Source organism: Artibeus jamaicensis, unplaced genomic scaffold (genome assembly GCF_021234435.1).
Source record: "Artibeus jamaicensis isolate MK-2021 breed Jamaican fruit bat unplaced genomic scaffold, CSHL_Jam_final scaffold_474, whole genome shotgun sequence".
In the NCBI taxonomy this organism is placed as follows: Eukaryota; Metazoa; Chordata; class Mammalia; order Chiroptera; family Phyllostomidae; genus Artibeus; species Artibeus jamaicensis.
The window spans coordinates 19,775,882-19,789,048 of record NW_026522046.1 but is presented as its reverse complement, the minus strand read 5'-3'; the positions used below and the strand labels follow the sequence as shown (position 1 = coordinate 19,789,048).

The window sequence follows — 13,167 nt, the reverse complement described above, 5'->3', positions numbered from 1 at the left end:
GAGGAAGAGGGCCTTGAGCCAAGGAGTCAACAAAACCTTCTCCCTCAGAGCCTCCAGAAAGGAGAGCCCTACTAATGCCTTGATATTAACCCAGTACACAAGATAGTTTTGTATTGTTTCAAGATAAGTCTGTGGTGATTAGTCAAAGGAGCAATAGAAAAATAATAGCGTCTCTCTCTGTCTCTCTCTCACATGCACACACACACACACACATATACATATGCATATATAAAAGAAATGGTAGTAAATGATATCAAGTTCAAATAATCCATAGATACTAAACTCCTACTCAAGCATAATCAAGGCACAAAGCTAGAACAAGACAAACACAGGAAAAATGGAAAGAGCAGCTTTGCAGGTGCAGCTGTCACTGCTGTGAGTGACGGTGCAGAATGAACACAGATGAGTGAGGGGAGCTGAATCGAAATGAAGACAGTGAAGAACCCACCCAAAGGGGACTATCAGACAAACGCTAGGGCCAGATGTCTTGGGTTCTAATTTTGGTTCTGTACCTCACTGTCACTTTATTCTACATGGTTACTCAGCCAATTGCAGATCTCATGTAATCTACGATGTTATTTGTGAGAATTTTTCAAATACCTTGCAGAAATAATTATGCTTGATGTACCTAGGGCAACCCCTCCACCCACTTATAGCAAACACAACAAACTTAAACCGACCTAACCAACTCTTAAACTGCATGACCAGTCCTTCTAACCATTACCAAGAAAATACAAGGTGGAGCAAAAGCAGATTTACAGATGTTTCTATAGAAAATAATACAATAATTAATAAATAATACAAAAATAAATGTGTTGTGCCACAACTTTTGCCCTACATTGTATATCTATAAAATAGATTGTTTTTCTTGGCAAGAATTTTTTATTAAAGAATTTATTCTGGTTCTTAACCATTATTAAATTATTTTTATTTAAAATATTCCAGAAGCTCTTCAGAAAGTGTTTATCCTCAGAAATACAGATTCTATAGGACCCAAGACTTGCCTATGGATTCCAATGTTTTCTAAATTTTATATTTAGAATTATGAACTATTTTTTTAATGTTAAGTCCATGAGATTAGACAGAGCTAGATCATTCTCAGACATTCATATTACTTAGGATAGTCCTGCTCTCATTGTCCAAAATCCTGTCTTACTTAGTATGGACTCTGTTCTAAAACATAAAAATTAATTTCATGTCAGAGTAATAATCAGGGGCATCGTTGAGTACAGATTAACAATAACTCAACAGTATTAATCGTCTATAATTCTTTCAGAATCATTTTCCACTGTGCCGTTCAAATAATTTATATTGGCTTTAATATTTCATTGACATTTAGTCATGTAAATTAAATAAAAATATAAAATAGATGAGCAATAACCTCTGTAGTCTATGACAGATTACTTCTTGATATTAGCAATTAAAATTAGAAATGTTTTATTAGAATGTGTATATTTGCTTGCTTTTCTTAAAATAGATTGTATTGTCTTGCTTTCCTTTATCTGGAGAACTCTTCTCAGTTAATGATCCCACTGAGCCCACGTCCTATCTTTAGTTCTTAAGTTTTTCTCCTTGCTGAGAGTCAAAGCAACAGCACTGAAAATCTGCCATGGATGCAGGCAACAGTGTTCCGGCATTCTCCTAGACATCATGTCATGGTGTGTGGTCCCCCCATTAGCTTTTCAACTTTCCCTGCACCACACACTACCTTCTAAGATACCAGTGGTTTTAACCTTGACCTTAAAAACACCTATGGGGCTTTAGAAATTACCTATGCTTGGGTCCCTTTCCCAGGCCAATTAAATTAGAATCTTTTTAATTTCCCAAGTATTTCCTGAGTATTATACCTTAACTGCTCTACTTGGTTCTAAGGTCAATGCTAATCTCCTTAAATGAGAAACCCTAAATCTCAGCTTAATCAGTAATATTACGTGGTTTGGGTTTAAACCAAATAGCTGTATTTCTTTCTTAATTAGTCTATATCCTTTTAATCATGAAAAATATCTCACATTAATTAAGTTTTATTAATCCAGTTCTTTGACAAATGTTGCTTAAATATCTACTTAATATTTGTGAATTCTGGGTTTTCTTCTTTTATAGTCAAGTTGACTTTTGGAAAAGAATTAGGCCACAGTTCAGAAAGGACTATACTTAATATCAATTCTTCTATATATCCTAGAGATATTTTCTTTATTCTTAGGAGGAAAAATACATAAATTGACAAACACCTAAGCTTAAAAATCACAATTAAATAATTGTTCTTATTAAAATATTTTCCACAAATTTTCATCTCAACTCTACTATTTGCATTTGCATCAAGATAACTACTAAGAACCCGGGACGTTTGCCCACACTCAGATTTACTGAGTGAAGTCTTTAAAATGCCATGATTTGGGGCACTCTACTTTATCTTTATTTTCTATTAGGAGGAATAAGTACCCAAGCTTATGATTTTTTTATACCAAGGTAAAACTGAGCTATTCACGTAAAGATGATGGCATTATTTCTGTTTAGTCTTCATCTTTTTTCAACTGTTAGCTGTTGAAAAAGTTTAATAATGCAAATACTGTATTGCTTACATACACTAGAAAAGTAGAAACCAGGTTCCTGAGACTCCAGACATCCGGATCTTAGTTTTACACCACTCAGGTTGATCAGCTTAGATATGGCAGTTAACCCTCTACTCCCTCACCTTTCTACCCTGTGGCCCCTGCCTGCTCTGAAGTTCTGTCATTTTAACCTTGAATGTACTGAAATGTGCAGCCCACTATCTACAGATTCCAAAAGAACAACACTTCAAACAAACTCAGGCAGGAGCATCAGGAAGACTGACTGCAGATAGGGGGCATCACCATGTTTTCAGTCCAGTTCTCCTGAAGAATCTCTCCTGGCATTGTGCCACAGATGGACAGAACCATTTCACACAGGCACAGTAAAACTACCACAAACAGCCCTGACCATGTATGGCTCAGTTGGTTGGATGACGTCCTGAAAAATGAAAAGTCGCTGGTTTGATTCCTGGTCAGAGCACATGCCTGGGTTGCCAGTTTGAACCCTGAACAGGGCGCACAGGAGAAGCCATCAATTGATATATCTCTCTCTCAGCAATGTTTCTCTCTCTTTTTTGCCCTCCCTTCTGCTCTCTCTAAAGATAAATAAAATCTTTTTTTAAGTATAACAAATAAATAATTAGTAAATGAAGAAGTACATAAATAAAATTGTCTATTATTTTCTTCAAAGCTACTGTTAGTATAATACTAAGTGAGGAAAATGAAAAAAGAAAGGAAGAAATTTAAAGTGTCTAGGTTTGGCCAAAAAAAGGAATTTAAAGTGTTTAAATCTAGTTCTATAAGTATCACACTTATAGATGTATAACTTCATAGATAAGGTAGGTTATGAATAGATATATGGATAAAGAGTCTATTCTTTGTGCATTTTTTGAAGCCACGTCAAGATTAGTTACATATTGGCAACATGTCCAAGTATAATTCAAAGTAGTTAGGGAAAGAAATCCTAATTTCCGAATAATAATACAGGAGTGAGGGAAAAGTAGAAGACAGACAGATTCAGCTGACTATGAAAATGAGCCTTGTTTGGTTTCATCAAATATTTATTACTAATTCCTGCCATCCTGTAGGGGATGGATATGAAATCAAAATATATATATAGAGAGAGTATGTATCGCTATGGGGATTTCAGGACAACAGGGCAGAAGCTCAGATCTCCAGGAGTAATCCCCCAAAATGGATAGCTTACTTGCAGATAATAAGATAATAGGAACTGGAGCATTGGCTCTCCTGAATACAACTTTATGTGTTAACAAGTCTATGTATGTAGAATTAAGCCTTTGGGTAATCCACAAAGGCATAACCAGTGAGTACTTAAAGATAATTTTGTTTGACATGATATGTGCTGGCAAAATGCCTTAGCTAACATTTTTATCTTAAAGTCATATACTAAATCTTCCTTCAAAAATATTGTCACCATTTTCCCAATACTTAAGCCAAACATATTAGTCTCAAATTAAAATCTTCTCTTGTGGTCCTGGCTGGTGCAGCTCAGGGGATTGAGCGCAGGCTGTGAACCAAAGTGTTGCTGGTTCAATTCCCAGTCAGGGCACATATCTGGGTTGCACACCAGGTCCCCAGTGGGGGGTGCGCAGGAGGCAACCACATACTGATGTTTCTCTCCCTCTCATTCTCCCCCCCCATCTAAGAACAAATAAATAAATAATTTAAAAATAAATAAAATAAAATCTTCTGTTGTGCTATTCATGTTTAAATTGTTGTCATAACCATTATTCTTCTCTTTTTTGTTCATTCTTTTCAACAAAAATGAAAGAAGACATACAGCTCCAAGTCTCAGATTTTATGATGTGTCTGTTTGTGTATTCTGTCATTGACACTGAAAAACTCACAATGTTTTCTAGCACTATGAATTGTTCTGCAGAAATCTCATTGCCTTCCCAGTTCAAATTTGGCAATAAATCTAATTCCAACATTTTATTTCAGGGACTTTCTTTTTTAGAAGAAAAATTCCGTAAGGAAACTTTAAAATTTTGATTAAATTTCTTTTGGGTGGTTGTTTTTTTTTTTGCTGTCGTCATTACTTATGCAACACCAAAAAAATAATAGAATTTAGCTGGTCTCTAAAAAAATTCTAACTTTGCTTTTCAAAGATCACAGTTCCTCTTTTATTGTACAAAGTAAATTTTAACATTTTAAGTTTTTCTTTCTTCTTTAAGCTACTTAATATTTATACCAACAACAGTTTGGGAGAACAAAGGCACTCGGTTCAAGTATCACTGCTGAGGAGCGTTTTGTAGAGGGCCTTCCTGCTTCAAAGAAACACACCTCTGAATAAAACATGACTAGCGCCTTCCTTGCTGGGCCTTCAGGGAGTGGGGACAAGCTTCACTGTTCTAAAAGAAGAAAGGGACAAAAAAATAAAAAATGAAGATGGATACACTGAACAGTAGGCATAACAGCAGAGACGACAACGAGGAGCCTAAGCCTCGTACCGGCCGCAAGGTGGAGGCAATGAGGTGAGGCTTTTCAGTTAAACTGGACAAGGGGGAGGGGAATGCAGTCGCCTCGGGACAGAGTTTCCTCGTTTCCACAATGCGAACACACACACACACACACACACACACACACGAATGTCCCTGGGAGGAAAGCATCCTCAACTTAGTTCCTAGAAGTGCCTACAGTTTAACGACAGCAAATAAACCAGGGAAACAATGAAAGATAACCAAGCATAAGAGGGAACAAGTCACCCTGAGGGAGAATCACCAAAACAGCAAATATCACATGTGAATCACCAAGGACTCCAGATATTGACATTATTAAATAAGAATGTAAAATAATTAATACCATATTAAATAGCAGAAAGTCAAAATCCCCAAAATGAACGAACAATGAAAGACTATTCAAAATTGCCAAGCAATGTTTATTTTAAACATTTTAAGACTATGCTAAATAAAAGTATGCTAAAATTAAAAACTTAATGTACGGGTTACATAGAAAGTAGACACACCCCCATGAGAAACACCCCTTTCAAAGGTAAGAATATAAATGATAAGTGTGTCTCCTAAACTATAAAGGAAAAACCTGAACAAAGAATAGACAACAACTGCATGCATATTTTTTCCTGAAAAACAGCTAAAAGAATAAATAAATGGGTAAGTACAGGATATGCTTTCTCAATATGTTAAAGATGTTAAACATCAAATTCAATGAAATTCCAATTATATATGAATATGGCTTATTGACCCTAAAATTTACCTGGGAGTATAAAATGGGAGACAACAGTTAAAACTGGAGAAGAGAAACAAGAAGGAGGAGTTGCCCTTCCAGACAGTAAAGCACACAGTAAAGCTATGCTGGGTGAAGGCAGTAAATTAGTGTTGAAAAAGACAAGTAGAATCATGGAACAAATAAAGCATCTAGAAATAAATTTGCGTATAGACAGTAATTCAAATGATGAAAACAATAGCATTCCCAACCAGTGAGAGAAACAAACTATTGCAAAAATAATCTTGGATATCTCTTTGTAGAAAATAACAGCTGTACACAAATAAATGACAAAGTTTAATGCAAAAAAACCTACACAATATGAAAAGTATCAGCAGAAAATTAAAGAGTATTTTTATGAGTAAGAGGTGTGGATGACATTCCTAAGCTAGATAGATGAGCAATGCACAGCCATAAAGAAAATAACTTCTTAGACTCAACTTTATAAAAAATTTAAAATATTTTAATGAGGAAAAAATGACATAAACAAACATAAGGGGGCTTAAAAGATATATTTGCACCCTACATAATAAAGAGTAATCAAAATATTTCTAAAACACAAATCAGTAAGAAAAACACAAAGTCTAGTTAATAAGATAAAAAACATGATCAGATAATATACAAAAAGCAAAAAATATAAATGGTCAATAAATATTTGAAAAAAATTTACCATAATATTTTGTCATCAGGGTCACAAAATGGGGAACAAAATATTGGTATCTACTATTGATAAGAATAGTAGGAAATGAGGAAAACCTGAGGAAATGAGGACCTTTCTACATCTCAGAAGAGTATTCCAATTAGTGCAACATTTCTGAGTTGAAATCACCAGCATTTATGAAAATTCTTTAAGAAGTGCATCCCCTTTGACCCTGTAAGTAGCATAAGTTCTAGGAACTTACCACAAAGAAATTTACTTATAAAATGTTAATGGTGTGTGTGTGTGTGTGTGTAATAATTGGTTTATAAAGGTGAAAAAATAGAAACAATATCTTTTTTATATAAAGGTGATTAAGTCACTAAGTTATGGCCACCCATACTATAAACTACTGTATTGGAAAATCTCTAAGAGAGCTTATTGGGGAAAAGCAAGTTGTAGGAAAATATGACTCATGTTATACCATTTACCAGAAAACTAATAATAAATATTTTGCTGTATTTGTGTACACACATAGAATGGGATATATGTTAATATATTGTAAAGTATCATAACTATATAATATTAAATAGTAATAAAATAATATGAGAAGATACACCTTCAACTGTTAGTAATAGCTATTCGGGAGGAGAGGAATTGATCTGAAGGGGAAATTAGCAAGAAGAGTATTCCCTTTTTTACTATATGGTTCTTAACTTTAATTTTTATGGGAAGGCATTACTGCTCACAGGTAGATAATTAAGAGACAATGAAAATGCCCGTTTCTGGGTAAATAGAGGGAAGTTGAGAAGGAGGGGACACAGAGGGGAAAGGATGACAAACGGGTGAGACGTAGACACCAACACAAAAGTCTAATGTATTTTCCTTACCAACCGTGGGTCTCCAATACAAAAACAGGGCTCTGGGCAAAACCAGGACCTCAGACAAAGGATTAAATTACAAACTGATCTGTTTCTAGTGGTCAAGTTAGGATTAGTAGCCCAGGAGAGAAGAGTTAAGAGCAATAGAAAATTGGTTCAGGTTCACTGGATGGAATATCAACCGCCCCCCAACAGAGAAAGTCCCCCTGGGGTTTGAAAATCCTCTTACTCCCCAGGGTGATTCCTCCTTAAAAGGACCAAGTTGCTGGCCTGCAGCAGGGCCTGGCCAGCAGTGACTGCTGTCTTATGAAACAGCTTAGGCATCCAAAACAAAACGCAACTGGACAATTATTTAGTATGCTCCCAAATTCTGCAGGGATAAATGTATTGTTTCTTCATCCCTGGAAAGTGGCCATAGAACAGTCTTCCAAAAGACAACTGGTTTCAGATCAGCTTGGGAGGAACCTATTTAGATATATGAGTAAACTACTCTGCTCTAAAAATCCCCTCATCAGCAACTCATCGACCAAAATGTGGTTGGTTCACTCAAAGACTCTTTTGGAAAAAAGACACTTTCTTTCATTTTCTCTGTTCTCTAACTGATCCCCAGTCTTATAAAATATCCAAAATAATTGTATGACAGTAAAGCAGAGGCTTAACCTGGTAGGAGAAAACGCTGTTGTTTCTTGGGAAGACATAAAGACTGAGATTATTGTGCATTTATCAAAGGGAAATGGCGTTAGACTAATGTAAAAGCAAGCATGACAAGCTTTATTATAATGTAATGGTTTAGAAGTCAAAGCAAAAATGAAATGTTAAAAATGCCTTGGAAGAAGTCAGATAGTCTTCACATTGATAATAACTGCACACAACCAATTCTGACTCTAAAAACATTTTTTTGCTTGCTTTTAAAGTTATAAAACTTTTCAGACAACTGTGTAATGATAAAATACCTGGTATTTATTGTGTGTTTATGTTTAATAGAGATTTGCTAATTTAACTACTAAACAAATGCATTCGTTCCTCAAGAATTATTGAGGACCTACTGTATGTATGCACAATCAAAAAAAGACACAGTCCCTAACTTCACAAATTCTATCAGTTAGTTGACAATTACACTATTCCATATATTACATATTTAACATGTGTTTAATGTGCACTAATATTTGCGAGGTCCTGGGAAACACAAAAAATGAATCCAACAAAAAATCTTTGCGGTCAATCATTCAATCTAGTGAAAGATGCAATGTACATATACAACCCAGAGTGTGTAAATTAGATTGTCTTAAATTCAATAATGGAAATTAAAATAAAGTGCTAAAAGGTTTTAAAGAGTAAAACAACTAAATCTGAGTAGGGCATCCAAAAGACATTCACCTTGAGTCTCTTTGGTGTTTGAGGTTCACAGTGATGTGTCTTCACTTCAAGCTGCTAACAAATGACCATTGAACAAACACTGCAAGGAGCCAAGCACTGCGACACTATACAAGGGAAAAAGATGCTGACCCTGCCTAAGGAAGCTAATCACAGTTCAGTACAACATGACACAAACTCTAGTAAGGGACTCAAAGGTAGAATGGGAGTGCAGAGAACCACCCAGGTGTGCATGAAGGACTGCAAAAGGTCTGAAACTTCCAGGATAAATAGGACTTTGCCAATTGATCATGGTGGAGAAGAGACTGAGGGCAGAAGGAAGAGCAGGCTGCGAATCCCTGAGACAGCGCAGGAGTGTGATGAGGCTGGAGCATTAAATGGATGCAAGAAGAAAGAAGGAAAGGCTTTGTATAAAAGTTCAAGCATTTTAAAATTGATATTCAGGCCAAGGGCAAAGATGAGAAGTTGAAGAATTTTTCTTACTGGAGGACAGGTTGAAATCAGACCAGTCTGAAAGTGGGAAGACTTGTTAGGAAAACTTTGTAGTACTTCAGGCAGAAGAAGATGAGATTTGGAATTCGAGCAGTGTTGGTTAAGAGGAAAATCTGATATAAGACATATTTTGATGGTTTAACCAACAAGAATTGGCAGTTGATGGGTGAAGTTTAAAAGAGAGAGAGAGGATTTATGTGACAGGCACACAGTAAAACACGTTCATTTCACAGGACTCATGCCCGAAGTGAGATTAGAAACTGAAGATAAACTTCTGGCTTCTGCATGCCACTTTAGAATAAAGCAAAATGTCAGATTCAGAGAGTCTCAGACGTTGTGCCCCCTGAGCTCGTTGTCTACCCTTCTCTTCACAACCAGGGGTCTTGAAATCTGTCACGTGTTAACTGGATCTAGACATCAGGCATCATGTACAATGGAAATTTTACAGAGGGACCAATGACAAGATTCTTAGAGATGAAGTTTTCCTGAGGGGAGATGAGTAACTAAGTAATGTGGTCAGGATTCAATGGGGACTAGCTGGTTCAAAGTGCCATGTTTTTTCCTTCATATTTAAAGTATCCCATCAATATCAAAGAGAAAGGACTTGATATACTTAATTGAAATGTTCCTAATGTACTTGATATTCTTCATATTAACTTTAATTTCTTACTTACTGAGTCTCTTCAATATCAGAGCAATGATAGCTAACTGGCTGTGTCTTACCAAAGGGACATTTCTTCACCTAATTTCTATTGTTTTCTACTGAATTTGTGAGCACTTTTGAAACTCTTAAGGTGTGAAATATTAGGAGCTCAATAATAAGAATTAAATTTATGAGTACATGGCTTGAAAAAAATTTTAATGAAATACTTTGCCGTGTTACCCAGGAAAATTGTTAAGTGACCATCAACATCATTTCCAAATATATTAGATTCCCAAAGACATAGTAGTTAGACAATATATCTTAAAATCTAGACCAGCTCTCAGAGTACTCCAGGATCAGAGGTAGATTTGGATAGAACTGGGGAGGCAGAACTAAATAAATGCACAATGCCACTTACTTTATCTTGGGAGAAGCTGAAAAGTTGTTTTCTTGAAGCAAAAAATTGGACGGCTATCACACTGGCTGAGTGACCCCAGAGGACGCCAACCGGCTTAGAGGCGACATAGGGGTTCCAAAGACAAACTTTGTTGTTAATACCAGCAGTCGCTAATCAGAATCACAAGAAAAAGTTTTTTTTAATAACATGCATAACCCACATTTTCTTTTTGAAATGAATTGATCACATATCTGTAAATAAATGCTTTCTGAGCGCTAATGTACCCTGGCTTAAAGGACGGAAAATCTCGTCTATGCCTAACAGCCCAGAGTACTAGGGCATGAGCTCTGTCATATGAAAGAGCTGAAACCGAGGGACCAGGGGGAAGGGGTCTCATGATGTGAAAGGACAACACAGTCCCATTTAAGAAGCAACCAGCTGCCCAGCCAGGAGGGAACAAAATCCTGCTTTCTAGTCCTTGTATTTCTGCTCTCTGGCCAGCACACCCTAGGAATGGATTTAATAGACATATTCAAGTTATCCTAGGAGTAAGAAAGGACTAAAACAATACTTAAAGTTTCCAAAATAATTACAAAATAGAAGCAAACAATTATTCACTGTCATGTAAATAATTGAGTATTTACAAGGAAACAAGAAACACAAAAATATTTTTGACCTGCTCTATTAAGAGAACAAGGTATTTTTTACCATAAATCAGCTGCATTAGTTAAGCAGGTCAGGAGCAAGGAGCACAGGGCTTCCTCGGGTCTGTGGAGAGACCAGAGGAGCCTTCTGGTGGTGTCCTCATTCAGGGCTGCCTGGAGCCGAGCTCATTCACCCTTATTTTTTCAGCACTGTGCCATATACAAAGTTGTGATAGTGGAAAGGGGTCAAAATAATCAATCAATCAATCAATCAATCAATAAGCAAAGTGGCTGATATTTGAGTCCTTCCAAAGTCAGTTCACCAAACTCTCCAGCACACTCTAATAAATCTACAACATTCCTTGAAAGTTTAACACTGGCACATTCCTGAGTTCATACTCAAGATATCTTTTACCAGAGTTGTCAGCTCTTATGGTCGGGCAATTTAGAGAATCAGCCCTCTAGCAAAGAGTCTATCAATACTCTTTATATGAATGATAATTACTGAATGAGGGGTAATAAGACCCATTCTCTAGATCCTATGCGTTCATTCTCTTTAACTGCCCTTATTAAGTTTGCAACAGTACCTCACATTTGCTACAATGCTTGAACTAATATTACACATATCACATTATTCAGCTTCCCAAATGTTTTCCTATTACATAGTTAATGCCTGAAAACCTTTATAGCTTATTCCCTCAGCTAAAATATACTTTTACATCAAAAGAAAAATTCTCCTTTAATAAATTAGAGCTAGGATCATCTGAAATTTTTCAGAAATCATTAGCAGTTGTATTGTAGAAGGTGAAAACATTCTACATGTTGCAGTTCACACGTGTGCATGTGTGTGAGGGATGAGGAGTGAGAAAATGATGTATTTGGGGGTCAAGCTTTTGGTGGTGTCAGGATAACGGTAGAATGGCAGACACAGTACATGCTGGCTTTTTTCTATGTATCATTTTATTACCTTACAATGCAAATAAAAACACTAATTGAAGCATTGTCTCCCTTTCCCGTATTTTCACCCCAGTGTGGCTCATGTATACTGCACCTCATAATACATCGTTATCAGACATTCTCAGGAAATAAAACGTAAGCTTCTCGAGTTGGTCTCTCTGGCAATAAAGCAACAAGGTGGGGCATCTTTGTGCATACAAATAGGCATCCAGACTCTTTATGAAGCCCTCATAGTTATCATGATTTATTTTACATACCAATTAAATTGAGCCGAGAGTGATAATCAAAAGCATGAACGCCCTGGGCGATGTTGAAGGACGTCATTTGAAGATGCTTGTTGGATTTCTCTCTCCAGGCCAACACCACAGTGTTCGTATTGTTGGTTGTGCTGGAAATAATAGCATCTAAAGATGCATTGTAGGTAACTGATTTTTAAAAAAAAAGGAAAATAATCTTTAACTGATTTCTCACAAGAGCAAAATAGAACCATTTTACTGAGTAAAGATAAAAATGAAACTCAGATTATGGTAATACAAGCTGCCACTTAAAAAAACACCTCAGTCACCCCTCCCACAACCTGCCATTAAAGAACTTACCCTGGAAAGGTATAACAAAGTCCACATTTGAACTTTTATCCAATGTAAGGCTACCTTGTTTTATTTTTTAATTGGAACACATGGCAGGAAAAATGTTAATCACTGTAATTGCATGTGATTCTGGAGATCTAAGTGAGTAATTGGCCAAATTCCTGGGTTCTTCCTCCTGGCTCTGAAGCAGGCACACAAGAGCGTAGCAGCATCTGCTGCTCTCAGAGATTTAGCTCCTGTCCAGACCTGGGTGTATGTAAATCGTGCCTGGTCTAGAGTGTAAAAAGGCTGTTCCTACATTCTTGATGACCCAGAACCAGATGATGAGAAGCAATATCCTATTTCCCAAGTAAGGAGAGTGAGGACTCTTTTGTTGGAAGAAGCTTTCCATTCTTTCAGACTCAGGCTCCAGGGCTCCAGAGGCCAAGGGCTTTCCCTGACTTCCAACCACTGCTGTCTTCCATGGTTGGGTGGAAGTTCTCCAGTGATTTGTGTCCAGAGGTGAAGGATTTTTGGTTTGGCCTCAAAATCAAATGCCTCGCTCACACAGAGAAGGATGCTGTAACTTTGCATAGCTTAAAGAGAGTTGCATTAATAAAATGGCCCTTAGAAATAGTTAAGATCTGAATGACTACCCACAGAATCAGGAGTAACACTGTTAGATGAGAACTCCTGATAGATTGCTAGAATTCTCACACTCCTTTTGAAACTAACCACACACTTCCTTTGTTCTAAACTGTCTTTTCAAGGGTGTTGGCATAGG

At 36.6% G+C, this 13,167-nt stretch overlaps 1 protein-coding gene across 1 annotated transcript in view; it reads right to left on the bottom strand.

Annotated features, from left to right (window-relative positions):
* The window catches only part of WDR49 (WD repeat domain 49), a gene marked incomplete at its 3' end in the record, with an annotated part of 124,783 nt that overhangs the window by 68,063 nt on the left and 43,553 nt on the right, over nt 1–13,167 (bottom strand). Inside the window, exons 5-6 of the mRNA XM_053657731.1 lie at nt 12,075–12,242; nt 10,238–10,386 (exon numbers count right to left, since the gene is read on the bottom strand). Of these exons, the coding sequence (XP_053513706.1) occupies nt 10,238–10,386; nt 12,075–12,242 (317 nt within the window). The remainder of the gene's footprint in view (nt 1–10,237; nt 10,387–12,074; nt 12,243–13,167) is intronic.